This window comes from Trichomycterus rosablanca, chromosome 11 (genome assembly GCF_030014385.1).
Source record: "Trichomycterus rosablanca isolate fTriRos1 chromosome 11, fTriRos1.hap1, whole genome shotgun sequence".
Lineage (NCBI taxonomy): Eukaryota > Metazoa > Chordata > Actinopteri > Siluriformes > Trichomycteridae > Trichomycterus > Trichomycterus rosablanca.
The window spans coordinates 11,865,413-11,891,513 of NC_085998.1; the positions used below are offsets into that span (position 1 = coordinate 11,865,413).

General features: G+C 42.9%; 1 protein-coding gene across 2 annotated transcripts in view; it reads right to left on the reverse strand.

The window, feature by feature from the left end:
* The window catches only part of cd276 (CD276 molecule), a 132,067-nt gene that overhangs the window by 82,070 nt on the left and 23,896 nt on the right, over positions 1 to 26,101 (reverse strand). For both annotated transcript variants that reach the window (XM_063005152.1, XM_063005153.1), the window contains exons 3-4: positions 22,436 to 22,783; positions 13,203 to 13,499 (exon numbers count right to left, since the gene is read on the reverse strand). In XM_063005152.1, coding sequence (XP_062861222.1) covers positions 13,203 to 13,499; positions 22,436 to 22,783 — 645 coding nt within the window. The remainder of the gene's footprint in view (positions 1 to 13,202; positions 13,500 to 22,435; positions 22,784 to 26,101) is intronic.

Genomic DNA, 26,101 nt, shown 5'->3' on the forward strand with positions numbered 1-26,101 from the left:
TGGGCAGCGTCCTGTGACCACTGATGAAGGTCTAGAAAATGACCAACTCAAACAGCAGCAATAGATGAGCGATCGTCTCTGACTTTACATCTACAAGGTGGACCAACTAGGTAGGAGTGTCTAATAGAGTGGACAGTGAGTGGACACAGCATTTTAAAACTTCTGTGTCTGGTCCACTCATACCAGCACAACACACACTAACACACCACCACCATGTCAGTGTCACTGCAGTGCTGATAGTGATCCACCACCCAAATAATACCTACTCTGTGGTGGTCCCGACCATTGAAGAACAGGGTGAAAGCAGGCTGAAAATAGGCCGCTCAGGTGGCGCAGCGGTAAAGTACGCTAGCTCACCAGAGGTATTGGGGTCTCAGCTCTGCCTTTCCGACTAGGCTGGGCGGCAGTATGAACAACGATTGGCTATTGTTCAGGGTTGTTAGTCGGATCATAGGTCCTCATAACTGGTGTGACTGCGGCCCCTGGGGAATAATGCTGATGGGGGTGTGGCCCTCCATGCACAGTGCCCGTCAAGTATATGAACTCGACTCGTGCAGGTGAAAAATGCACTGAAATCTGACTGTACTGACTGTGTGTGCCGGAGGGGGCACATGTCAGTAGAGAGGCGTCCTCAGACAGCGGTGAAGGGTCGAATCAGTATAGAGGACGCATTCAGGGTATTCGGACACGACTAGATTGGGGGATAAAATTGGGGGAAATAAAAAAAAAAAAAACAGGCTGAAAATGTATGTAGAGAAAGAGATGGACTACAGTCAGTAATTGTAGAACTACAAAGTGCTTCTATATGGTAAGTGGAGCTGATAAAATGGACAGTGAGTGTAGAAACAAAGAGGTGGTTTTAATGTTATGCCTGATCGGGTTTACATGCGCATATTACTATTTTGCTGTTGTAACAGTCATGCTGTACTCTTATTACTAAGACGAGATCTATCAAGTATTATACAAACAGTAATCGTCCAGTAAACAATTTTATCCCTACGAGTTTAGAGTTAGAAAGTTGAGAAGATTCCACTGAGGAGCACAGATCACACTCTGGTTTAATGAGTTTAAGTTTAGTCTGTGAGTCTCATTGGCAACTTGAGGTGTCAGAGCTGCAGTTCATCCAATTAGTTCTGATAGAATTTCTCCCATGAAACACAATGTCAGGAATCTTTCAAATGTGTCTGTGAAACAGAGCTTTCTTTAATTCATTCAACTCTTTATGGGCAGCGGAATTAAAGAGAGTCAATAAACGAACAGTACTACACGAACAAAACAACTGGCTAGCTTACATGCTGGCAATATTATCAAACACAACTAGTTTTAGAATATAGAAGAAGCAGATATACACTTGTACAGTACAATAAAGTTAGGTCATAATGTTATGCCTCGTGGTATATATAATAATACAATTTGTTGTTGTACAGAATTATATATACACTGATCAGCCATAACATTAAAACCACCTCCTTGTTTCTACACTCACTGTCCATTTTATCAGATCCACTTACCATATAGAAGCACTTTGTAGTTCTACAATTACTGACTGTAGTCCATCTATTTCTCTACAAACCTTTTTACCATGCTTTCACCCTGTTCTTCAATGGTCAGAACCCCAACAGGACCACCACAGAGCAGGTATTATTTAGTTGGTGGATGATTCTCAGCTCTGCAGTGACACTGACATGGTGGTGGTGTGTTAGTGTGTGTTATTCTGGTATTAGTGGATCAGACACAGCAGCGCTGCTGGAGTTTTTAAATACCGTGTCCACTCACTGTCCACTCTATTAGACACTCCTACCTAGTTGGTCCACCTTGTAGATGTAAAGTCAGAGACGATCGCTCATCTATTGCTGCTGTTTGAGTTGGTCATCTTCTAGACCATCAGTGGTCAAAGGACGCTGCCTACGGGTCACTGTTGGCTGGTCTCAGTCCAGCAGTGACAGTGAGGTCATGTAGGCCAAGAGATAAGGGATGAAAAGTAAAATAAATTCCTTGTTGCTATTGCAACTGTGACCTCTGTTGACTGGTTAAGGTCCCTGCATGAAGGATAGAACCTTTACATATGCAATACTGCTCTCTGTGAGACTCCGTCTCTGGCAGGTAAAACATTCAGCACTGCTTCTCAGTCAGGGTGTAGGTCTACAGCAGCAAAGGAAGTTACATTTGGGGAAACTGATACAACTAGATGAAGAGAAAAAGTGGTAAGGTGCAAAAAAACTAGCAGCACATCTCTATAAAAAGTGGTAGATATTGATATCAGCTATCGAGCCCCATGTCTTCCTTCCTATAGCTGAATTTCTCACAGTGAGTATCTTACTACGTTTCCTGGCTGTAATTTTTCAATCAGGATTCAAGGAGAAGTGTGACATTTTAATGTAATTGTTCTGACTCCGGCTCTGTGGCTGCTCATCCCGGAATTCTGTCCTCTGAATGTAAAGCAGATTTACGCTTGACACAGTTTCTGCCAGGCGACTTTAAAGAGGTACACAGTGCCCGGGACATTGTGATGTAGTGAATCTGAAAGTTGTTCTAATAAAGAAAAATTCATTCATTGTTTTGCCACCGCTTTATCCTATTTATTAATAATTGCCGTTATTTACATTGTAAATAAAAATAGCACAACATTTTCTGTGCAACTGTGCATACACGGTCACATACACACACACTAAAAAAATAACGGTGAAAAATATACAACAATTACGTCTTAAAATTCTGTTAACACTAATGGATCTATTCCCCATATATATATACTGTATATACAGGGTATATGTATATATCTCCAGACCTCAACCCCATAGAAATTTTGTGGAGTCCGTGTTGCCCAGCGACAGCCCCAAAACATCACTGCTCTAGACGAGATCTGCATGGAGGAATGGGCCAAAATACCAGCTACAGTGTGTGCAAACCTGGTGAAGACTTACAGGAAACGTTTGACCTCTGTCATTGCCAACAAAGGTTATGTTACAAAGTATTGAGTTGAACTTTTGTTATTGACCAAATACTTATTTTCCACCATAATTTACAAATAAATTCTTTAAAAATCCTACAATGTGATTTCCTGGATTCTTTTTTCTCATTTTGTCTCTGATAGTTGAAGTGTACCTATGATGAAAATTACAGACCTCTCTCATCTTTCTAAGTAGGAGAACTTGCACAATCAGTGGCTGACTAAATACTTTTTGGCCCCACTGTAATATGATGTCTGCCCACCCTTTGCAGCTATAACAGCTTCAACTCTTCTGGGAAGGCTTTCCACAAGGTTTAGGAGTGTGTTGATGGGAATTTTTGACCATTCTCTCAGAACCGCATTTTTGACAACTGCAACAACTCCTAGATGGATCTTTGGAGAGTCCATATAAGTAAACATTATATGTGATAGTTATATGGGCCAGTGATAGCTCAGTGGTTAAGGTACTGGACTAGTAAACAGAAGGTTGCCGGTTCAAGCCCCGCCACCACCAAGTTGCCACTGTTGGGTCCCTGAGCAAGGCCCTTAACCCTCAATTGCTCATCGTGTTCTGCTCATTGTGTAAGTCGCTTTGGATAAAAGCGTCTGCTAAATGCTAAAAATGTAAATGTAAAATGTAAACATGATTCATCTGACCATTGCTCCAATGTCCAGTTTTGATGCCTGCGTGCCCAATGTAGGTGCTTTCTGCGATGGTCAGGCATTAGCATGGGCACAGTGACTGGCCTTCGACTAGCAGCCCCATACACAGAAGGATTCAATACACTGTTGGCACCAGGAATAAAATGTAGATTAACAATTTATTCTATCATTCAGTTTAATGAGTTATTTAATGACTGTCGTGAAATGTGGTCTGTGAAATTAAGCCCATTTTAGTAGCGCTCTTGTTATCATGCACATTTTCAAGGGGTGGTTTTAATGTTTTGGCTCATCAGTGTATATTCTTGACCTTGTGTAGGACCCACTATACCGGCTGCACCATTGTACCATCTACCTTAAAGCTCTGACTGCTATATATGAATAACAACACAGACAAACCCTGATTACACACTATGTTTGTCATTAGAAATGTCTCTTCAAACGTAGCCTAGGTGAAAATTAATTACCCCCATTATTGACCATACAGCAGCTGGTGAAAACAAACACAAATACATTTTGAGCTCAAACAAGGCGTGCGTGATCCCACGGCTCACAGACGCTAGCTGCCACTTGTTTACTAACACGTTTTCGCGCCGCGCGGCCAAGCCGACGGGCCTACAGATGGGTAAAGCTGGCTCTGGTACCCCAGCCCGCAGCTTACATCGCGCTTGTAAGGATGCCAAGCGTGGATCTAAGACGGATGTCTAACCTCTTTATGGAATTTTTTTGCTGATGATGATGAAGATGGTCGTTGCTTCCTGACTGTGCAGCTTCCGTCCTGATCCTAATAGTCAAATTTACAACGAGTATGACAAATGCTGAGGGTACGGCGTGCCTAAAGAGCCGATCAGAGAACAGCCGAGCGACATTAGGGCTTTTTTTTTATGACTTTCAGGCACTCGCTCGGTTTGCTTGAGGAACATTTATCAAGGGAATCTGACAAGAGCTCGGCAAGCAAATGGAAATTTATGTGAATTTAATTTTGTTTGCATCCTTATTTGCATATTGCAGATTTTTGGGGGATAGTAACACATTAGAGAGTAATGAGAAAAGCTCCCACTCCTCAACGGCAACTAGGAAAGTATCCAGGATTGCGCTACGGAAAATGAAAGAAGCGCACTTACTACCGTAAACGACTACAATACTAGCAACTGAAGGTTAAGGAACTTGCTCAGGGGCCTAACAGAGGTTTTGTTTGTTTATTAGGATTTTAACATCATGTTTTACACTCTTTGGTTACATTCATGACAGAAATGAACACATATCATTATATCGAACACAGTCATGGACAATTTAGTATCTCCAATTCACCTCACTTGCATGTCTTTGGACTGTGGGAGGAAACCAGAGCACATGGAGGAAGCCCACGCGGACACGGGGAGAACACGCAATTTCCACACAGAAAGGACCCGGACCGTTCCACCTGGGGATCAAACCCAGGACCTTTTTGCTGTGACCGCTTAGCCACCGTGCCGCCCACCTAACAGAGGTAACTTGGTGGTAGTGAGGCTTTAACCAACAACCTTCAGATGACCAGTCCAGTACCTTAACTGCTGTTATTAATATACTCCCGGTGCATTCTAGTCCACTTCAAATTTACAAACATGTTCTCATAACTTCAGCATTTCATTTTATTTTCCTCAACCGTTTTATCCTGGTCAGGGTCAAGGCAGGACCGATACCATCAGGGTGCAAATCCATCATGTGGATTTTGTCACCCCCAACAGACATAGCCTATTGAGGTATTTGAAGTATTTGTTGGGTGTGTTTGTATCTGGGGAATTTCATTAAAAGATGGTTGGTGGATAGCAACGATAGATCCAACCCAGATCTCAGTGGTTGTGGGCTAGTGCAATACACCGCTGAGTGCTACTTATAAATACATTTTAAAAATAATTTTTATAAGCAAACAAGAAGCCATTTTCTTTTCGCAGCGTTGTGGTTACATTTTGACCGCCCCCCCCCCCCCCCCCCCTTCCCTTTCAAACCTGTAATAATTTGTAATTATAGTAATAGGCTGTAATCATACACTGATCAGCCATAACATTAAAACCACCTCACAACACACACTAACACACCACCACAATGTCAGTGTCACTGCAGTGCTGAGAATCATCCACCACCTAAATAATACCTGCTCTGTGGTGGTCCTGTGGGGGTCCTGACCATTGAAGAACAGCATGAAAGAGGGCTAACAAAGCATGCAGCGATACAGATGGACTACAGTCAGTAATTGTAGAATTACAGAGTGCTACTACATGGTAAGTGGAGCTGATAAAATGGACATTGAGTGTAGAAACAAGGAGGTGGTTTTAATGTTATGGCTGATCGGTGTATGTAGTTTGTTACACATTGTAAATGATCCCTCTGATGAATTAGGTTTAACACTGATGTCATGTTGAGATTTCTTTTTTTGACGGATGAAAGTCAATTTTCCTCCAATATGTCCTTACTTTATATTTATTTTGATGACCTCAGGTACTGTTTACAGAAAAGCAACTCCATTTTGTGATGCTCCCACCACCATACTTCACTGTGGCTGCTTTTGGGATGAGACAAACGACTTAATTCTATCTAAACTTACGCTATCTTGTTGACAAAGAGTTCTATAGTTCTTTGTTTTTTAACCAGATTACATGCATTCAATTACATGTTATACCAGCACTTCATCCTGGTCAGGGCCATGGTGGGTCTGGATTTTCCACAACGCAGTAACAAATCCAGAATAGATTGCCATTCCATCGCATCCAATCAACAGCACAGCTGGGGAACCGATCCAGTGGTATTGGGTAAGCGCCTTAGCCGAGGACATTGGTGTATTGTTATGAATCTGAAGGCTGTGAGTTTGATCCTCACAAGTTCTATTATGGACAGTGGTAGCCTAGTGGATAGAACTGTGGGCTATCATTTAGAAGGTTGTGGGTTTGAAGCCACAGTTGACAGTTGAGCCATTAAGCAAGGGCATTTCATCTGTCCTAGATTATTATTATTATTTACAAATAAGGGTGGCACAGTGGGTAGCACTGTCACCTCACAACAAGAAGGTCCTGGTACGATCCATGTCCATGTTCTCCCCATGTCTGTGTGGGTTTCCTCCAGGAGCTCCGGTTTCCTCCCACAGTCCAAAGACATGCAAGTGAGGGTAATTGGAGATACAAAGATATTGTCCAGGACTGTGTTTAATATTAAAAACTTGAACTGATGAATCTTGTGTAACGACTAACTACAGTATCTGTCATGAATGTAATAAAAGTGTGTAAAACGTTACGTTAAAATCCTAATAAATACATAAATAAATACATTTCCAAATAAGAATGGAAAGATTTGTCATTGTTCTTTGTCTAATTGTGAACCAAATATGAGGTTCTGTTTCCTAATATGACTACAGTCGTCAGAAATGATCCACCCCTCATCTTCCAAGAACTCCAACCTGGCAGAAAATTAATGAACATAATTTTTCAGTAGATAAACTACAGCATTTTATTATTGCTTTATGAAAACGTATTGCTGCACTTTTAATTAACTTCATTAGCACATTCAAATGAAACAAATGAACATGACTGGCTAATATCAATCTAAGTTCAGGACCATTGGATACCATATGGAACATTACCATTTCTGTTCAGTTACGTTTTACCACCAGGGTTAAGTGAAGCCTGTCCATTTTCATCTCCCCCCCCCCCCCAGTGTTGGCTCATCCCTGTCCCAGACATGACCACAATTTGCTGGACCACTGGAGCTCAACCTTCTGACCCTCTGTGACCTCTGCTTTCCTTTAATATCTGGGCTAAGCCTGAGTAAATCCGGCCCCCTCCTTTTCAAGCACCTTTTACTCTACTGAACTCAAAACTTCTGATAGGAAAAAAACTCTTTTTTTTTGATACTCCAAAGAATAATGATTCAGTGAGTCAGTTAAAAAAGTTAGAGATGTGATGGCTAAGCTTGCTGGACCATTATTGGACAATAAATTATTATCCCATTATGTTACCTGCTAAAAACATGTGAAACACCCATGAGCACAGATTTAAGGACATTAAATTGTTTTTTTATTAGGATTTTAACGTCATGTTTTACACTTTGGTTACATTCATGACAGGAACGGTAGTTACTCATTACACAAGATTCATCAGTTCACAAGGTTATATCGAACAGTCTTGGACAATTTTGTATCTCCAATTCACCTCACTTGCACGTCTTTGGACTGTGGGAGGCAACCGGAGGACCCAGAGGAAACCCGCATGGACACGGGGAGAACATGCAAACTCCACACAGAAAGGACCTGGACCGCCCCACCTGGGGATCAAACCCAGGACCTTTCTGTGAGGCGACAGTGCTACCCACTGAGCCACTGTTCCGCCCGACATTAAATTGACTTTTTTTTTCGCTTCAGTTGATCTTTGACGACCGGACTGGTATAACCAAGTCTCGGCTATTCCGCCAGGCCAGGTCGGGCACTCAACAGCCCCACCTGGTCGTGCCTGAAGACAGTGAATGAGAAAAACATGAATACAGAAGTATGATCATCCATATGCAAATACCTTCGGTAGCTGTAGCTCTTTACTGCTGGGATCCAGGGTTCGAATCCCTACTGGTTGGGTGTCTACATACAGACTTTGGGAGAGAGTTTGGGATATAAATGAGGCCCCGTAGTGGATCAACGTCTTGTCCGGGGTGTACTACTGCACCATGCTCAGTGATTTCAGGAAACCAGACTCACCACAACCCTGACCAAGACAAAGCAGTCAAAAATAGTAACCTGTTCAACTACTTGATCAAGCGGATCCTAGATCACTTGCAGATTTAAGAAAAATATCTAGCATGTTAAATATCTGGACCTGTCAGCAAATCATAATCATGTGGTGTGAAAGGTGTTGCGTTCAGGTTGTAATAGTTATGAACGCAAGATACGTTTGCGGGGGAGGAGTTATATATGTGTGGAACAGGGGCATAATATAGTTTTTTATCACAATACACTGGCACACACACAAGCCTTACAGTATGTGTGACCGTCTCGTCCATGCCAAACCATAATACCAGCGTTTCATGGAAAAAACATTCTTTTACCCCCAACTCTCTCTGCAGAACAGAAAATCCCTGCTGGTCACGTAGCCAAACCCACTACTTCACCCAGATTCATTTCTTTTTCCTACTTGCTTTTACGCTACACGTCAGCACTCGAACAACTTGGATCGCTCGCTTCTTGCAGACGTGTATTTTTTGACATGGTGTCATTAAACCCTTCGCTGGCTCTCAGGTGGCGCAGCGATAAGAAACGCGAGCACACCAGAGCTGACATTTCAAACTCGTCGGTTCGAAACACAGGTCTGCCATCCGACAAGCTGTGCGTCTACACAAACAACGATCGGCTGTTGTTCAACGGGGGTGCTGGAACGACCTCTGCCGGCTGATCGATGCCGTCTGCACAGAGTCAGAGTGTGAGGATCAGGGAGTGAAAAGATGCAGTCGGCTACTGCAGATGTGTCCGAGGAGGCGTGTGCTAGTCACGGCTCTTCTCAGTCAGAGTGGAGGTCAACAACAGTAAAGAGGAAGCGTAATGCAATCAGGTAACTGGATATGACAAGAAAACAAATGCAAAAAAAAAAAAACCCTTGTCACTTCTTGTGTGTTTTCGTGCCTAAACGTAGTTTGGGAGACCAGACAGACTCGTCTGAGATTCGTCTGTGATAGACGGTGTAGAGATGGTGTAGTGTGTGACCCCTATCAGTCGTGTAGTGTGAAAACCACAATGACTTAAAAGACTCCCGATTACAAGAGATCCAGTCATGTAGTGTGAACTGTACAGCGATCTGAACTAGGGCTGGGCGATTTTGCAAAAATTATAATTTTAAAATTATAATCGATTCTCGATTACGATTTGGATTTTTTTGTTCTTGTATAATGCAATTGAAATAATTATTTAAATACATTTTTGCATTGTAATTTAAAAGACTGCGGGTGGCACGGTGGCTCAGTGGGTAGCACTGTCGCCTCACAACAAGAAGGTCCTGGGTTCGATCCCCAGGTGGGGCGGTCCGGGTCCTTTCTTTGCAGAGTTTGCATGTTCTCCCCGTGTCCGCGTGGGTTTCCTCCGGGTGCTCCGGTTTCCTCCCACATTCCAAAGACATGCCACCAGGCTAATTGGAAACACTGAATTGTCCTATAGATACCTAGCCGCTAGATGCACAAACCAGTGCATTGTAGTGCCGGTCCCAAGCCCGGATAAAATAGGGAGGCTTGTGTAAGGAAGGGCATCCGGCGTAAAAATTGTTCCAAATCGATGCGCGGACCATGATCCGCCGAGAGCCGACCCCGCAACCGACCGGGACAAAGGCAGAGGAAAAGAAGAAGTAATTTAAAAGACTGCAGAAGTGCAAAAATAGTAACAGCACCACCTACAATTTTCCTTTTAAAGGACTCAAACATTATAACAATTATGATATCACAATAATTAACAATAATTAAAACAAAATAGAAATCTGAATTATCTATATCCTTTATAAAAATAGCTCACAAACAACTCTTATTTTAAATAATGTGCAGCAGAACCTCCTTACATTAGGAAAAAAACTACAAAAAGTTCTTTACAGGTTTCTTAAAAGGAACACGAGCCTTTACTGTGCTGTTTCCACCACTGAGTGAGTCTGTATCAGTACACTGGGGGGGGGGGGTCCTTTTAACAATATGGACCACAATTCCAATGCTCCCACGGACTGTCACGTGACTATCACATGTCCCGGTCAGCCAATCCTGATCGCGCTCATCGGCTCCGAAGTTTTGATTAATTTCAGCGGTGTTCGATTCAGTGGATCTTAATTAAACTCTTCTGTTTGCGTCTCGTTTTGCCGATCGTGTTTGCGCTCCTTATTACTGAATTTAACCGTTACCGTGTATAATCTTTGTTGTCCTCCGTTTACTGTTTTAGTTTATCCTCTGGTTTTGGACTCTACCTGATTTTGTACACTGTTTTTGCCCTTTTGATATTAAACTTTCCCTGATTTATATTCCGCGAGCGTCTGGTCAGTTTCTGCCTCGTGACATGTTGGTATTTTAATTAAAAAGATAAAGTATTTAAACAATCGCAATAATCGTGAAAATCTGAACACCTCAAACATGGGATATTAATGAGGCCCCGTAATGGATCGACGTCCTGTCTGAGTGGATCAGACACAACAGCACTGATGGAGGTTGTTAAACACATCACTGTCACTGCTGGACTAAGAATAGTCCACCAACCAAAAATATCCAGCCAACAGCGCCCCATGGGCAGCGTCCTGTGACCACCGATGAAGGTCTAGAAGATGACCAACTCAAACAGCAGCAATAGATGAGCGATCGTCTCTGACTTTACATCTACAAGGTGGACCAACTAGGTAGGAGTGTCTAATAGAGTGGACAGTGAGTGGACACGGTATTTAAAAACTCCAGCAGCGCTGCTGTGTCTGATCCACTAATACCAGCACAACACACACTAACACACCACCACCATGTCAGTGTCACTGCAGCGCTGAGAATGATCCACCACCTAAATAATACCTGCTCTGTGGTGGTCCTGTGGGGGTCCTGACCATTGAAGAACAGGGTAAAAGCAGGTTAACAAAGCATGCAGAGAAACTGATGAACTACAGTCAGTAATTGTAAATATACAGTGTATCACAAAAGTGAGTACACCCCTCACATTTCTGCAGATATTTAAGTATATCTTTTCATGGGACAACACTGACAAAATGACACTTTGACACAATGAAAAGTAGTCTGTGTGCAGCTTATATAACAGTGTAAATTTATTCTTCCCTCAAAATAACTCAATATACAGCCATTAATGTCTAAACCACCGGCAACAAAAGTGAGTACACCCCTTAGTGAAAGTTCCTGAAGTGTCAATATTTTGTGTGGCCACCATTATTTCCCAGAACTGCCTTAACTCTCCTGGGCATGGAGTTTACCAGAGCTTCACAGGTTGCCACTGGAATGCTTTTCCACTCCTCCATGACGACATCACGGAGCTGGCGGATATTCGAGACTTTGCGCTCCTCCACCTTCCGCTTGAGGATGCCCCAAAGATGTTCTATTGGGTTTAGGTCTGGAGACATGCTTGGCCAGTCCATCACCTTTACCCTCAGCCTCTTCAATAAAGCAGTGGTTGTCTTAGAGGTGTGTTTGGGGTCATTATCATGCTGGAACACTGCCCTGCGACCCAGTTTCCGGAGGGAGGGGATCATGCTCTGCTTCAGTATTTCACAGTACATATTGGAGTTCATGTGTCCCTCAATGAAATGTAACTCCCCAACACCTGCTGCACTCATGCAGCCCCAGACCATGGCATTCCCACCACCATGCTTGACTGTAGGCATGACACACTTATCTTTGTACTCCTCACCTGATTGCCGCCACACATGCTTGAGACCATCTGAACCAAATAAATTAATCTTGGTCTCATCAGACCATAGGACATGGTTCCAGTAATCCATGTCCTTTGTTGACATGTCTTCAGCAAACTGTTTGCGGGCTTTTTTGTGTAGAGACTTCAGAAGAGGCTTCCTTCTGGGGTGACAGCCATGCAGACCAATTTGATGTAGTGTGCGGCGTATGGTCTGAGCACTGACAGGCTGACCCCCCACCTTTTCAATCTCTGCAGCAATGCTGACAGCACTCCTGCGCCTATCTTTCAAAGACAGCAGTTGGATGTGACGCTGAGCACGTGCACTCAGCTTCTTTGGACGACCAACGCGAGGTCTGTTCTGAGTGGACCCTGCTCTTTTAAAACGCTGGATGATCTTGGCCACTGTGCTGCAGCTCAGTTTCAGGGTGTTGGCAATCTTCTTGTAGCCTTGGCCATCTTCATGTAGCACAACAATTCGTCTTTTAAGATCCTCAGAGAGTTCTTTGCCATGAGGTGCCATGTTGGAACTTTCAGTGACCAGTATGAGAGAGTGTGAGAGCTGTACTACTAAATTGAACACACCTGCTCCCTATGCACACCTGAGACCTAGTAACACTAACAAATCACATGACATTTTGGAGGGAAAATGACAAGCAGTGCTCAATTTGGACATTTAGGGGTGTAGTCTCTTAGGGGTGTACTCACTTTTGTTGCCGGTGGTTTAGACATTAATGGCTGTATATTGAGTTATTTTGAGGGAAGAATAAATTTACACTGTTATATAAGCTGCACACAGACTACTTTTCATTGTGTCAAAGTGTCATTTTGTCAGTGTTGTCCCATGAAAAGATATACTTAAATATCTGCAGAAATGTGAGGGGTGTACTCACTTTTGTGATACACTGTATATTACATAAATAACCGTTAGCGTGTATAATCTTTGTTGTCCTCCGTTTACTGTTTTAGTTTATCCTCTGGTTTTGGACTCTACCTGATTTTGTACACTGTTTTTGCCCTTTTGATATTAAACTTTCCCTGATTTATATTCCGCGAGCGTCTGGTCAGTTTCTGCCTTGTGACATGTTTTTATTTTAATTAAAAGATCAAGTATTTAAACAATCGCGATAATCGTGAAAATCGCCCAGCCCTAATCTGAACGCCTCAAAAGTCGTGCAGTGTGAACTTAGCATAACAGGTCTGATATTCACTTACCCGTGATGGTGACCGATGCATGGCCCTCCTCGTCCAGCAGCGGGTTGATCAGCCGGCAGCTGAAGGTGCTGCTCGGCTCGAGGGTTACAGTCAGGACACTCCTGACGGTAAAAAGACCCTGCTCGTTGGCCACCGGTGAGACAGTGACGTTCTCTGTAAGGTTCTGTCCACTCCCGTCCTGCCACAGCAGCAGAGCCTCAGGATAGCCACCGTACGCCACGCAGGTCAGTGCCACCACATCGCCCGGCCTTGGGTTGGAATCAGCTTCCCAGGACACCACGGGTTTAGAGTAGGGTGCTGTAGGAACAAGACAGAGAGTCAGCAAAACACTGTCCATTTTATCAGCTCCACTTACCATATAGAAGCACTTTGAAGTTCTACAATTACTGACTGTAGTCCGTCTGTTTCTCTACATACCTTTTAAGCCTGCTTTCATCCTGTTCTTCAATGGTCAGGACCCCCACAGGACCACTACAGAGTAGATATTATTTGGGTGGTGGATCATTCTTAGCACTGCAGTGACACTGACATGGTGGTGGTGTGTTAGTGTGTGTTGTGCTGGTATGAGTGGATAAGACACAGCAGCGCTGCTGGAGTTTTTAAACACCTCACTGTCAATGCTGGACTGAGAATAGTCCACCAACCAAAAACATCCAGCCAACAGCGCCCCGTGGGCAGCGTCCTGTGACCACTGATGAAGGTCTAGAAGATGACCAACTCAAACAGCAGCAATAGATGAGCAATCGTCTCTGACTTTACATCTACAAGGTGGACCAACTAGGTAGGAGTGTCTAATAGAGCGGACAGTGAGTGGACAAGGCATTTAAAAACTCCAGCAGTGCTGCTGTGTCTGATCCACTCATACCAGCACAACACACACTAACACACCACCACCATGTCAGTGTCACTGCAGTACTGAGAATCATCCACCACCTAAATAATACCTGCTCTGTGGTGGTCCTGACCATTGAAGAACAGGGTAAAAGCAGGCTAACAAAGCATGCAGAGAAACAGATGGACTACAGTCAGTAATTGTAAATATATATTATATAGATATATATTTAAAATGTTACATGAGCAGCAGTTTGAAAAATCTCCCCTCCCAGACCTGGAGATGTTTGTAGGTGTTAATGGATATGACTCATGGATCTAAATTTGCAATAACAAAATCAGAACATTGCCGGTTCAAGCCCCATAACCACCAAGTTGCCACTGTAGGGCTCCTGAGCAAGGCCCTTAAGCCTAAATCTCCCTACTTGTGTTCATAACTGTAAGTCGCTTGGGATAAAAGTGTCTGCTGTAAGAAGGTGGCACAGAAAGGGTGGTCTGGGTTCACACAGACGGTGTTTCTGTGTAACTTTTGCATGTTCTCCTTGAGTCTGCAGGGGCTCCTATTTCCATGCAGTCAGGCTGATTGGAGCTACTAAAAACTGTCCTAAGTGTCTGAGTGTGTGAGTCTCACTGACGACCTGCAAATCAGGTCAGGTAAAAAAAAAACTCCTCACTACTAAGAAACTATAGCACAGCAGTAAACTATTCTAGGTTTTTACTGCTGGGATCCCGGGTTCGAATCCCTATTGGTGCTAATGGCCGATTGGGCGTGTACATACAGATTTTTATTTTATTTTTTTCCCTTTTGCGCATCCAATTTCGGCCCGTCAATCATCCTCTCACTAACGCTGGTCCCTGCTCCTGATTGGGGAGGACGAGGCTGCTCCACACCCCTCCGACACGCGCACAGCAATCGAACATCTTATCACCTACACTTGACGAGTGCAGTGCAGTACAGTACAGCGCTGTGTACAGAGAGCCACACCCTCTACCGCACTCCTTTCCCATCTCCGTGCAGGTGCCACCAACCAGCCAGCAGAGGTCGCATTAGTCTGAGAGAGAGAGTCCCCATCCGGCTTAATCCCGCCCCTATCTGAACAACATGTGGCCGCTCAGCCTCACCCGGCAGGCAGAGCCGAGATTCGATACGATGTATTCGAGATCTCAGCTCTGGTGAACAGCGTGTGTTTTTACCGCTGCGCCACCTGAGCAGCGTGTACATACAGATTTGATTGGCTGTGTCTGGAGAGTTTGGGATGTAGACGAGGCCATGTGATGGATTGGCGCCCTGTCCGGGATGTATTATCGCACTGCGCTCACTGAACCTAGGAAACTAGACCCACCACAACCCTGAACAGGACAAAGCGGTCAAAAAAAAGAGAATGAAACATAAAAATAAAATTGGATGAGATGGTTTTCTTTTTATTTCTATGTCATAGCAACACTATGCTGTCATATTTTGATTTTTAAATCTAATACCAGGTTGGTTCTGTATTGAACTATTGTAAATCTAGACGCTTCAGACCCTGCAGCTAATTCGGCTTCGGCTTGCGTCTAATTTTTGATACTTTGACTGCATGTAGTAGCATGTACAACTTTCCTTGACTCATTTTCCTTCTTAATGTTTTCTGTGGTGACTGGGGGAGGGGAGGCCTGACGAGTGCACAATCCTCCCAATCAGAGGACCACCATTGGCTTGACAAATCTTCCAATTAGTTACAATTCAGGCCAGGTGAACAGCGGCATCGTGAAAAAATAATCTGATCCACTCTAGTGCATCCAAATAACACCAGAGACAAGTGTTACCCAAGAGCACATGGCAACCGGCAATAAAGTCAGGACTAAATTGCCAACTAGTGACCAACCAACATCACTGAAATATTGACGGACACAATTCAGTGCTACCTTGAGACTGGACGGTCCCTACCATCCCAAATTAGCAGAAATGGAGGTTAGCATGTAGCTCAATCTACGACAGTGTCTCACCATAGGAACAGCTTGGCGCAATGCTACTAAAGTCTTAATTACGTTCGGGGTGTTTAGCATTACGGAGCCATGTGCTTCACATCAGACGGACCATTATCCGAGACACTTGTGTCCTAGAGGAACCCTTACACCCTCGCTCTGTCTCTTGCAGCTGAGAAAGGTCCGCTGGGAAATCTGTGCTTTTTCGTGTGGGTGAAAGAGGTGATGAGTGTCGCCCGTCTCTGATGGAGAAATCCCAGCGCCGTAGTTCCTGGGCAGCGGGGAGGCGGCCGTATTCCCAGAGCCAATCACAGCCCGGCGAAATAAAGATGAGGGGTGCGGGTACGACGATCGGAAATGCAATCAGGATGGTAAAGTTCGGCGAAAAAGCGGGGGCTGAGTTCTGAGAGGGCAGGACCCATGGCGACATCCGGGAGATGGATGCACGGATCTCTGTAGGGAGCCGGGACATTCCACAGAATAGGTGCATCTGTGTGCAGCTTAAGCACTTGAGCTGCGTCCGGAATCGCATGCTTCCATACTCAATAGTACGCGAGAGCGGTTAGTATGTCCGAATACACAGTATACACAAAAAGGTACGCGAGAAGTACCCGGATGACCTACTTCTTGGGCAGCCATGTTCGAGTATGCAAGCGATGCACACTTGCGGTCCGCTGATGTATCCCATAATGCAACTGGAGCCGCGTAGGCGTTCGAAGCAGAATAAGAAACAACAAAGATAGCGGAAAACAGAGAGTCCTCTGTTACAGGTGTAAGTAAGATACATAAAATAAAAACTGTATTATTGTGTATAACTTTAAATAACGTTATTATTAGCGCAAAGAGACGGTAAATATCCAAAATTTTGGCGAGTGTGGTTTGTAGAGTCTGTAACTATGGTGATATTACGTCATCATGTCCTCACGTCATCACTTGACGTTAGTAAGATGGCGGATGTAGTACGTAGCGGTGTTGTGTGCGTACTGCACACTTCCGTACTGAAAGTATGTACTTTTTTACCGGCCGAGTAGTGCATACTTCCTCCAATCTAGTACGTACTCTGTAAGTATGCGATTCCGGACGCAGCTTTAATCTCTGATCAACACTGAATCTACAAGGTTTCTAAGTGGAAGGTGAAAGTTTGTTCATGTAGATGGGATATGGAGTCAACAAAAAATGCAAGGACAAAATAATTTTCATATACATTTATACATATACAGATCAGCCATAACATTAAAACCACCTCCTTGTTTCTACACCTACTGTCCATTTTATCAGCTCCACTTACCATATAGAAGCACTTTGTAGTTCTACAATTACTGACTGTAGTCCATCAGTTTCCCTGCATGCTTTGTTAGCCCTCATTCATGCTGTTCTTCAATGGTCAGAACCCCAACAGGACCACTACAGAGTAGGTATTATTTAGGTGGTGGGTTATTCTCAGTACTGCAGTGACACTGACATGGTGGTGGTGTGTTAGTGTGTGTTGTGCTGGTATGAGTGAATAAGACACAAAAGCTGCTGGAGTTTTTCATTACCTCACTGTCCAGCCAACAGCACCCCCTGGGCAGCGTCCTGTGACCACTGATGAAGGTCTAGAAGATGACCAACTCAAACAGCAGCAATATATGAGCGATCGTCTCTGACTTTACATCTACAAGGTGGACCAACTAGGTAGGAGTGTCAAATAGAGTGGACAGTGAGTGGACGTGGTATTTAAAAACTCCAGCAGCGCTGCTGTGTCTGATCCTCTCATACCAGCAAAACACACACTAACACACCACCACCATGTCAGTGTCACTGCAGTGCTGAGAATGACCCACCACCTAAATAATACCTGCTCTGTGGTGGTCCTGTAGGGGTCCTGACCATTGAAGAACAGGGTGTAAGCAGGCTAAAACAGTATGTAGAGAAAGAGATTACTACAGTCAGTAATTGTAGCACTACAAAGTGCTTCTATGTGGTAAGTGGAGCTGATAAAATGGACAGTGAGTGTAGAAACAACAAGGTGGTTTTAATGTTATGGCTGAGAAAGGAAATGGCACTGATTGGGCGGAATGACCCAGCCATTCTGAATTGTGTAAAAACACAGAAAACAAGCGTAATTAAATAAAATCCGAATCTTGAGCGGTCAGCTCGTCGACGGCAAGACAGGCACGATTGTTTCTCTTCCTGCCCTGCCAAGTGCGGAGCAGCGTTTCTTAGAACTGATATTGCCTAATGAGATGCGTCTTCGGAAATGAAAAGAGCACTTTGCCCTTCTGTGAGATCCACACGGGAAGAAATTGAAAGAGAGGGACGGATAAAAGAAGCCAGAGAGATAGTGAAGCGGATGCAATCAGAAGCGAATGGCGGTGAATCGTGGGAAGTGGCGACGCACTTGAAGGTGCGTACACCCATCAGCCGCAGCACTGAAACCACTGACAGGTGAAGTGAACGACGTTGATTAGCTTGTTACAATGGCTCCTGTCAAGGGGTGGGATATATTAGCCATTATATGAAACAGTCAGTACTTGAAGTTGATGTGTTGGAAACAGGAAAAATAGGAGCATAACAATCTGTGCAACTTCGACAAGTAGGGCTGTCGCGGTATATTCAGCCCGTCTCAATATCGCGGTATGCGGTAATATCGCCATTTTTTTTTTTTTTTTTTTAATTACTTCATTGATCTGGATTTTAGAGCTATATAAACGAGCTTTATTGTTAGGCTATGATTCAGTATATTATTGCTTTATAATGACAAAGATGAGACAGCTTTAAGACCAATGAAATGCGTGTTTAATGTTAAATACAGAACAGAGCAGGGATGCGCGTCTTTTCTCTATTAAAAAAAGGTTTAAATTTAGCTTCTAGCCTAGGCTAGATATACACTGTGAAACGAAAAAAAGTGTTTAGGCTAAAAACGCACATCTAGTCAAAATATGGTAAAAAATAAATTAATAAATAAAGAATAAAGTCTGTAAGACCTTAAACCTGCGTTATCATGCGCGCTAGAAGAACCAACATGTTCACCTGATGTGGTTTAGAGAGGATCTGAGTGGGGTAGCGATGTTCCCGACGTTACCGATGCTGCACTAATACACAGAGCAGAGCAAATCTAGCCCGGTTATCGCGCCACTATTAACTATCTATTTAGTAGGTATAATTAACATAATATATACGACATTTTAAGTTATTATTCGTTTCAATACATTTTTCTTCAACGAAAAAATACATTTAAATCATTCCAGCAAGCCAGCAAGAGAATATTTGCAGGCTGCAATGCCATATTCACCGTCATTAAGTGTTTTAGTACGCCAAGGCTGTTTGAATAAAGTCTAAATTACAAGTATTTATTGAGCGTGAACTCAATTTAATCATTAATAAACTTGCCTATAATTCCTGTTACCATTGTTTACATTTTAAAACACAAAGCCTGACGCTCAGCAGCAACGCATGAGAACAGGTTGCGGGAAAATGACGCTCTTAGCTCATTTTCATTATGAATTTATTTAACATTTATTATGCCCGAATGTAAGCGTATAAAACAAAATGGACCCTGCAAAAAAAAAAAAAAAAAAAAAGAGAAGGAAAAAAGAAAAAACTTGAATATCGCGGTGATGCGGTTGCTTGGCATGCCCTGCGGTTGGCTGGTCTATACCGCGATATTTCAAAATTGCGGTTAGCGCGACAGCCCTATCGACAAGTGCCAAATTGTGATGGCTAGACAACAGGGTCAGAGCATCTCAAAAACGCCAGGTCTTGTGGGTTGTCCCTGCAGTCCAAAATAATCCACACTCTAAAAAATTATTCAGCACATTAGTAAATTAAATGTAATAAAACAAGTCAGTTCAACATAAAAAAATTAAGTTTGTTACATTTGTTAAAAATTTTAAGTTCAGGCAACCTAAAAAGACATTATTTTAGACAAACTCAAAATTTTGACCTTTTTCAACACATTATTTAGCTTTAGTACAACATCATACCAATTTTGAGTTGAGCCAACTAAAATATCTGAGTTGCTTGAATGTATTATGTTTAAATACTGGGAAGGGGCGGAGCTTTACCCAGAAGGACTTGCGGCAGTGGTATCCAGACCTACCGTGACCGTGCAGCCCCGCATTGGGAACAGTGTGTCTACGCTGAGAGATGTGCTGATGCATGCTCGATAATTCGGGTACACAAATCCACAAAGTTGGGTCAGTTCATCTGGACACAAGTTTATTGTAGAATTTGTTGTTCTCTACAACAAACTTGTGTCCAGATGAACTGATTCAACTTTGTGGATACGCCGAGAAATGGATCGGCATGTGTATTTGTGGTATGAATGTATATGTGTATGTAGTGCTGGACAATAATTCGATGTCGATATATATCGCGATAGAAAATGTTTCAATAACGGTGATATGATTTTTAAACAAATTCGATCGATATGCATTACGTCAGTGCGCTTTGCCCGTGTTACTTTTTTGCGGAAGCATTTCTGCACACAGGTGTTCCCACAGGGACGCAATTCAACAGCGCACCTCAAGCGCGTAGTTCTCCATCAAAACAGTGCAGTTACACACTCAACATAAATGTCAACCACCAACACAATTACAGAAAAAGTACTAGTACTGAGTACTAATACCAGTTATTAATATTACTTCTTATTAGTTGTGGAGCGCTACGAATAAAGGCACCAACGGGATATTCGCGTTCCACTGTTGCCAGATTGGGCTGTTTTCCTCCTAATTGTGCGGGGTTTTTTTTCAAAAACAATTTAATAGCATTTAAATAACACTTCTATTTAAAAGAAAATATTCAGTTTTAAGAAGCCCCAGCATTGTATCATATCAGAATGTATCATATTCTTGAAAGAAAATTAAAATTTGTTTTCCATGCATTCACACTAGCATGTTCTGGGGTTCAAATGAGTCTCATCAGTACACACAAGTTTGCAATCAAATGATCAAGTATTGCAAAGGAATATCTTTGAAATTCTGTTAAGGTTATAGGCTATATTTTAGTTTTTCACAGGGAAAATGAGAAAAAAATAAAAAGCTTATTATGCTAGGCTTGATGTAATTCTACATGACATTCACTGCCTGTATAGGTAAACAAGTGAGTGACCAAAACACTACTAGATCAACAGCCACTTGCCATATACAAAAATAAGGTATCAGACAGTTTCTGTGCTGCCCCTGTGTGAGCAATGGTCTCAGTCTGGCCACCACTATGAAAATTGTCTGGCTCCGCCACTGTCCACAGTTGAAAAAGAAGCAGATGAAATAGCTGATAAGAGAGGAAGGACTAATTCAGTCGTGTATTCAGCTTGTATTTCTTGCCAGAAACCAGAAAAGAGGTTTGCAGGTACAGCCATCCAATTTTGGTGGCAGTTTTTCTGACATTTGTGTTATTCATATCGATATCAGAATTATATCGTATCGACCGAAATTAGGAGTTATATCGTGATATAAATTTTAGCCATATCGTCCAGCCCTATGTGTATGAATAAGTGTCTGTCCAATGATTCAGTAAAAGAGCTGATGCCTATCCTATGCCTTGTTCTCTCGCCGACATTACAATAATATTCAGCATAATCATATTAGCAGAACCTAATTTATTTGGGTTTGTGGAACAAAACAATGAAATTAAAATTAAGTAGGTTCAGATTAATTTAGCGTGATGGTGTTAAAGATTTTCATGTTGATATTACCTAATTTAGTTAAGTTAGACTAACAGCGAAAGGCTTGTTGCATTTACTTAAAACATTCTAGTTGAGATTACATAGAAAAATGCATGCAAATTGTTACCATAATTTTTTAAAGAAAATCCAGTATATTATTTTTTAGAGTGCAAGAGAGGAAAACCAGTAAACCAGGGGGGTCATGGGTGCCGAAGGCTCATAATGCGCAGGGTACTACTACAGGGTAATACTTCTGTACAACTGTATTCACTCATTAGCAACGTGTGTGACTGAAACACCAGAACCTTAAGCACATTTTCCCCTGAATTTAGTTGGGCCCCAATTATATGGTCAGAAGTACAATTTTACAGACCTTGATTTTCAAAAGTTTTTCACCACTGTGATGGTAAATGATGGTAAATTAAGATGCACTTTTATTTGAAGTCACCATATCACAATAAGAAAGAGAAAGCCGGGACTGACTGAAACTCAGCTCTGCCATCCGGCTAGGCTGGGCGGCTACATGAACAACGATTGGCTGTTGTTCATACAGGATGAGAAGCCAGATAGGGACTTTATAACTGATGCAATTACGACCTCTGTTGGCTGGCTGGCTGGCTGGTTAATGGCTCCTGCACAGAGTCGAGGAATAATGCGTTTACCAGGGTGTGGCTCTCATATAATGTATTTTAAATACAAGGATCACAGTGATGGTAAATGATGGTAAATCAAGATGCACTTTTATTTGAAGTCACCGTATCACAATATGAAAGAGAAAGCCGGGACTGACCTGCCACCTGCATGTACATGGCCCCCTTTTGGTAGCCGTGCACTTTGACGAAGCAGGTGTAGACACCCTCATCTGCCACTCTCACCCTCCTCAGCAACAGCGATGCGTTACCGGATGGTAACTCTGAATGAAACAGGCTGGTCCTGTTAGCAAAGCGCTCCTCCTGATCGGTGAGCTGGTCCTTCTTTTCCCAGTAAGCGTGTACGTTCCGCTGAGTGTCCGACAGCTGCCAGAACACGGTCAGGTCGGACAGGTTGAAGGTCTGGACTCCCGAAAAGGTGCAATTGAGGATGGTGTCTTTGCCATAGAGCGCCACCACTGGAGAATCGGGGACCTGCAAGTCAAGAGCTGCAAGAAAAGAGCGAGAATTGAATAAACAACATCAAAGCTAAAATCAAGGTATCACTACTATTATTTAAGTGGCAGCATCTATCATTACACTGTAAATGAATAATTACTTTCGGGCTGCTCCCGTTAGGGTACACCACAGCAGATCATTCAAGCTCCTATTTGATTTACAATACTGGGTTCACGATACGATTTTTTTAAACAAAATCTAATTGAAGACAAATTATGACAAAGTTTTCTTTTATTATTTCTCTTTTAAAAAAACAAAATAAAATACTGTATTTGTGCTTATCTTTTATTTATCTAAATAATGAATGTCCTTTTATTTCTGAGGTACTGTAGGTACAAACTATGCCAAATAATGCTTATTGAGTAAAAAAACTGAAATGAAAATGTAAAACAAATCCAACATTATATAAATAAATGAATAATACAAATAAAGAAAGTATCCTCACATAAATACATTTGGCTGGAAAATCCCCTATCTGGCAACTTTGTGAAGTGCCGTCAACCAGGCGAGGTGAACAGCGCCAGTGCCCTCTGCTGTTTAAAGTGAATATCGATTCATCTTAAATGAATAATCGATTCAAATCGTGGCACATGTGCACCGATTTTTAACTGTCTTGTGGTGCATCGTTACATCCCTACTGTCAGATTGCCACTGTTGGGTCCTTGAGCAAGACCCTTAACCCTCACTTGCTTGGATAATACATGGTCACGGTGTTGTGTTGCTTTGGATAATGCCGGAAAAGTAAATGTAAATGCAGACCAAAATGAAATGCTGTGGCGACCACTTAATACGTGAGCAGCCGAAAGAAAAACAGTTAGAAATGAAAGGCCAGTATAAGACTGGATGTTAAGGTATGAAACTGGATAACCTGAGATGGGAGGTGTTTGGATGGGATGTGATGCAATACGATCATTTGGGACAGGAATCGAAGCTATAAGGTTTGTTTTTGTTTTTAATAAAACTATCCATCATAGCCCTGTAGTAAACAATGTAGGTCTTCATAAGATGTGTGTCAAACTTCACAACTGCAGCAGCGGAAGACAAACTGGCTGCGTTAGACTGGGACAAAAAGGGAGAAAATGCATGAATAAAATTCAACCCTCTCGTTTAGTGCCCATATTAATTCTGTAGTTAAAACACCTCACTGTCACTGCTGGACTGAGAATAGTCCACCAACCAAAAACATCCAGCCAACAGCGCCCCGTGGGCAGCGTCCTCTGACCACTGATGAAGGTCTAGAAGACGACCGACTCAAACAGCAGCAATAGATGAGCGATCGTCTCTGACTTTACATCTACAAGGTGAACCAACTAGGTAGGAGTGTCTAATAGAGTGGACAGTGAGTGGACACGGTATTTAAAAACTCCAGCAGCGCTGCTGTGTCTGATCCACTCATACCAGCACAACACACACTAACACACCACCACCATGTCAGTGTCACTGCAGTGCTGAGAATGATCCACCACCTAAATAATACCTGTTCTGTGTTGGTCATGTGGTGGTCCTGACCACTGAAGAACAGGGTGAAAGGAGATTAAAAAAGCATGCAGAGAAACAGATGGACTACAGTCAGTAATTGTAGAACTACAAAGTGCATCTATGGTAAGTGGAGCTGATAAAATGAACAGTGAGTGTAGAAACAAGGGCTGATCAGTGTGTTTATGGTGTAATCCAGTGGGTCCAGGTGTCCAGGTGGCACTAGGCCCTCTGTGTAGGTAAAAGCGCATGAATGCAGGCGTGTACGCACCAGTCCCTGCTGAGGCAGATCTGCCCCTTATGTGCAAACAGATTGGAGCTGATTGAAGCGTCAGTAATAAGTACGTAAGAGTGTCCCACTGTTCCAGCTCCATGGGATCGGCACAGCGTTCCGAAACAGCCCAACTTTCCATGACGTCATATTCTCTACTCTCACAGATCTGCTCTTGCTCACACCCAGCTAGTGATTTTCACTGTTACATAAATTCTATCATGTGTACGAAGACCGAAATACTGTTTTTAACAGATTTGCTTCTGCAATCGCCACAGATTTATTATTTACAGCAAAATTTAAAAGTATTTAGACCCTTTTTGCACACTTGGAATTGTGGAATTGACTTTTAATGAATATAACTTCTATTTTGTGCATCAATCTACAGTATATGATTTCACTCATATTATAATTCTAAAATCATGCATTCCTGATTTTAGTGGAGCCAATTATTCTTCCACTTCTGGTAACCCCGATCGCATCCAAGGAGGGTATATTCACCTGCCCCACGCCCCCTCAGACCCATGCGCAGTCCCTCGACCCTTTCTTATTCACCCATACTTCGAGACTGGACATCATGCATGGAGAGTCACACACTGATCTCCATGGCCTTGTAGTTCTGTACAACCTCCTCAGGCTACTAACCAAAATTCTTAGACAGCGTCAAGAACACCACCAACATATTAGTCTGGTCTTTCTCACCCAGCAGACTGGTGGCCAAATTAGTCTGCTGCAGGCACTGCCAATTATGCCCGCTACAGCGCGCCCAGCCAACCGGTAGCAGAGCTGAGATATGAGAACATATTTTGAATGTGTTTTAAATTCTATTTTCACATTTACCACCGCCTTATCCAGGCCGGCTTCCGCATAATCAGTGGGCGCAATGCAGTAACGCAGTGTTCCTTACTCATAATATCTCACCTCCGGAGCTAAAGGTCATGCAATTGAACCCAAATCCTCCCTCAAACACGTTTAAATGTGAGCGCGCACTATGTCCGCAGCAAACGTGAGGATTAAGCTTTCTAGAAAAGTCAGCGGACTGCGGAAATACCAAAGATGATTGGTCTTTCCCGGCTATTTTTGATTAGAGAGAGAAAAAAACAGTGTGAGCGTTATGATGGGTTCGACTTACTCGAACTGCCACGCTGAAACCGGTCGATGTACAACTAAATGTTCATAGACGAGAATCTATGAGATTTATTTTCAGGAGAGGGGTCTGACCGAAAGCAGAGCTGGGATTTGAACTTGAGAGCTCGAAACAAATAAAATACAGAGCAACCTCGATTTAACGGACTATAAGGGGGGAGCACTGGTCTGTAAAATGCGGGGGGAGGGGGGGGGGGTATATGAAAATACAGCACATGCACATATTATACGCAGTAAAATGAACATAAATAGATCCATAAATATGAAATGTAAAACCTGTAAACACATACAGTAAGTCCTCGGGTTACGGCGGACTCGACATACGGTGTTTCGTGGTTACGTCTCCATCTCCTATACATTTATTAAGAAAGTCTTGTTCCGTCATTCCCATGTATGCCGTTTGAGACGTAAAAAC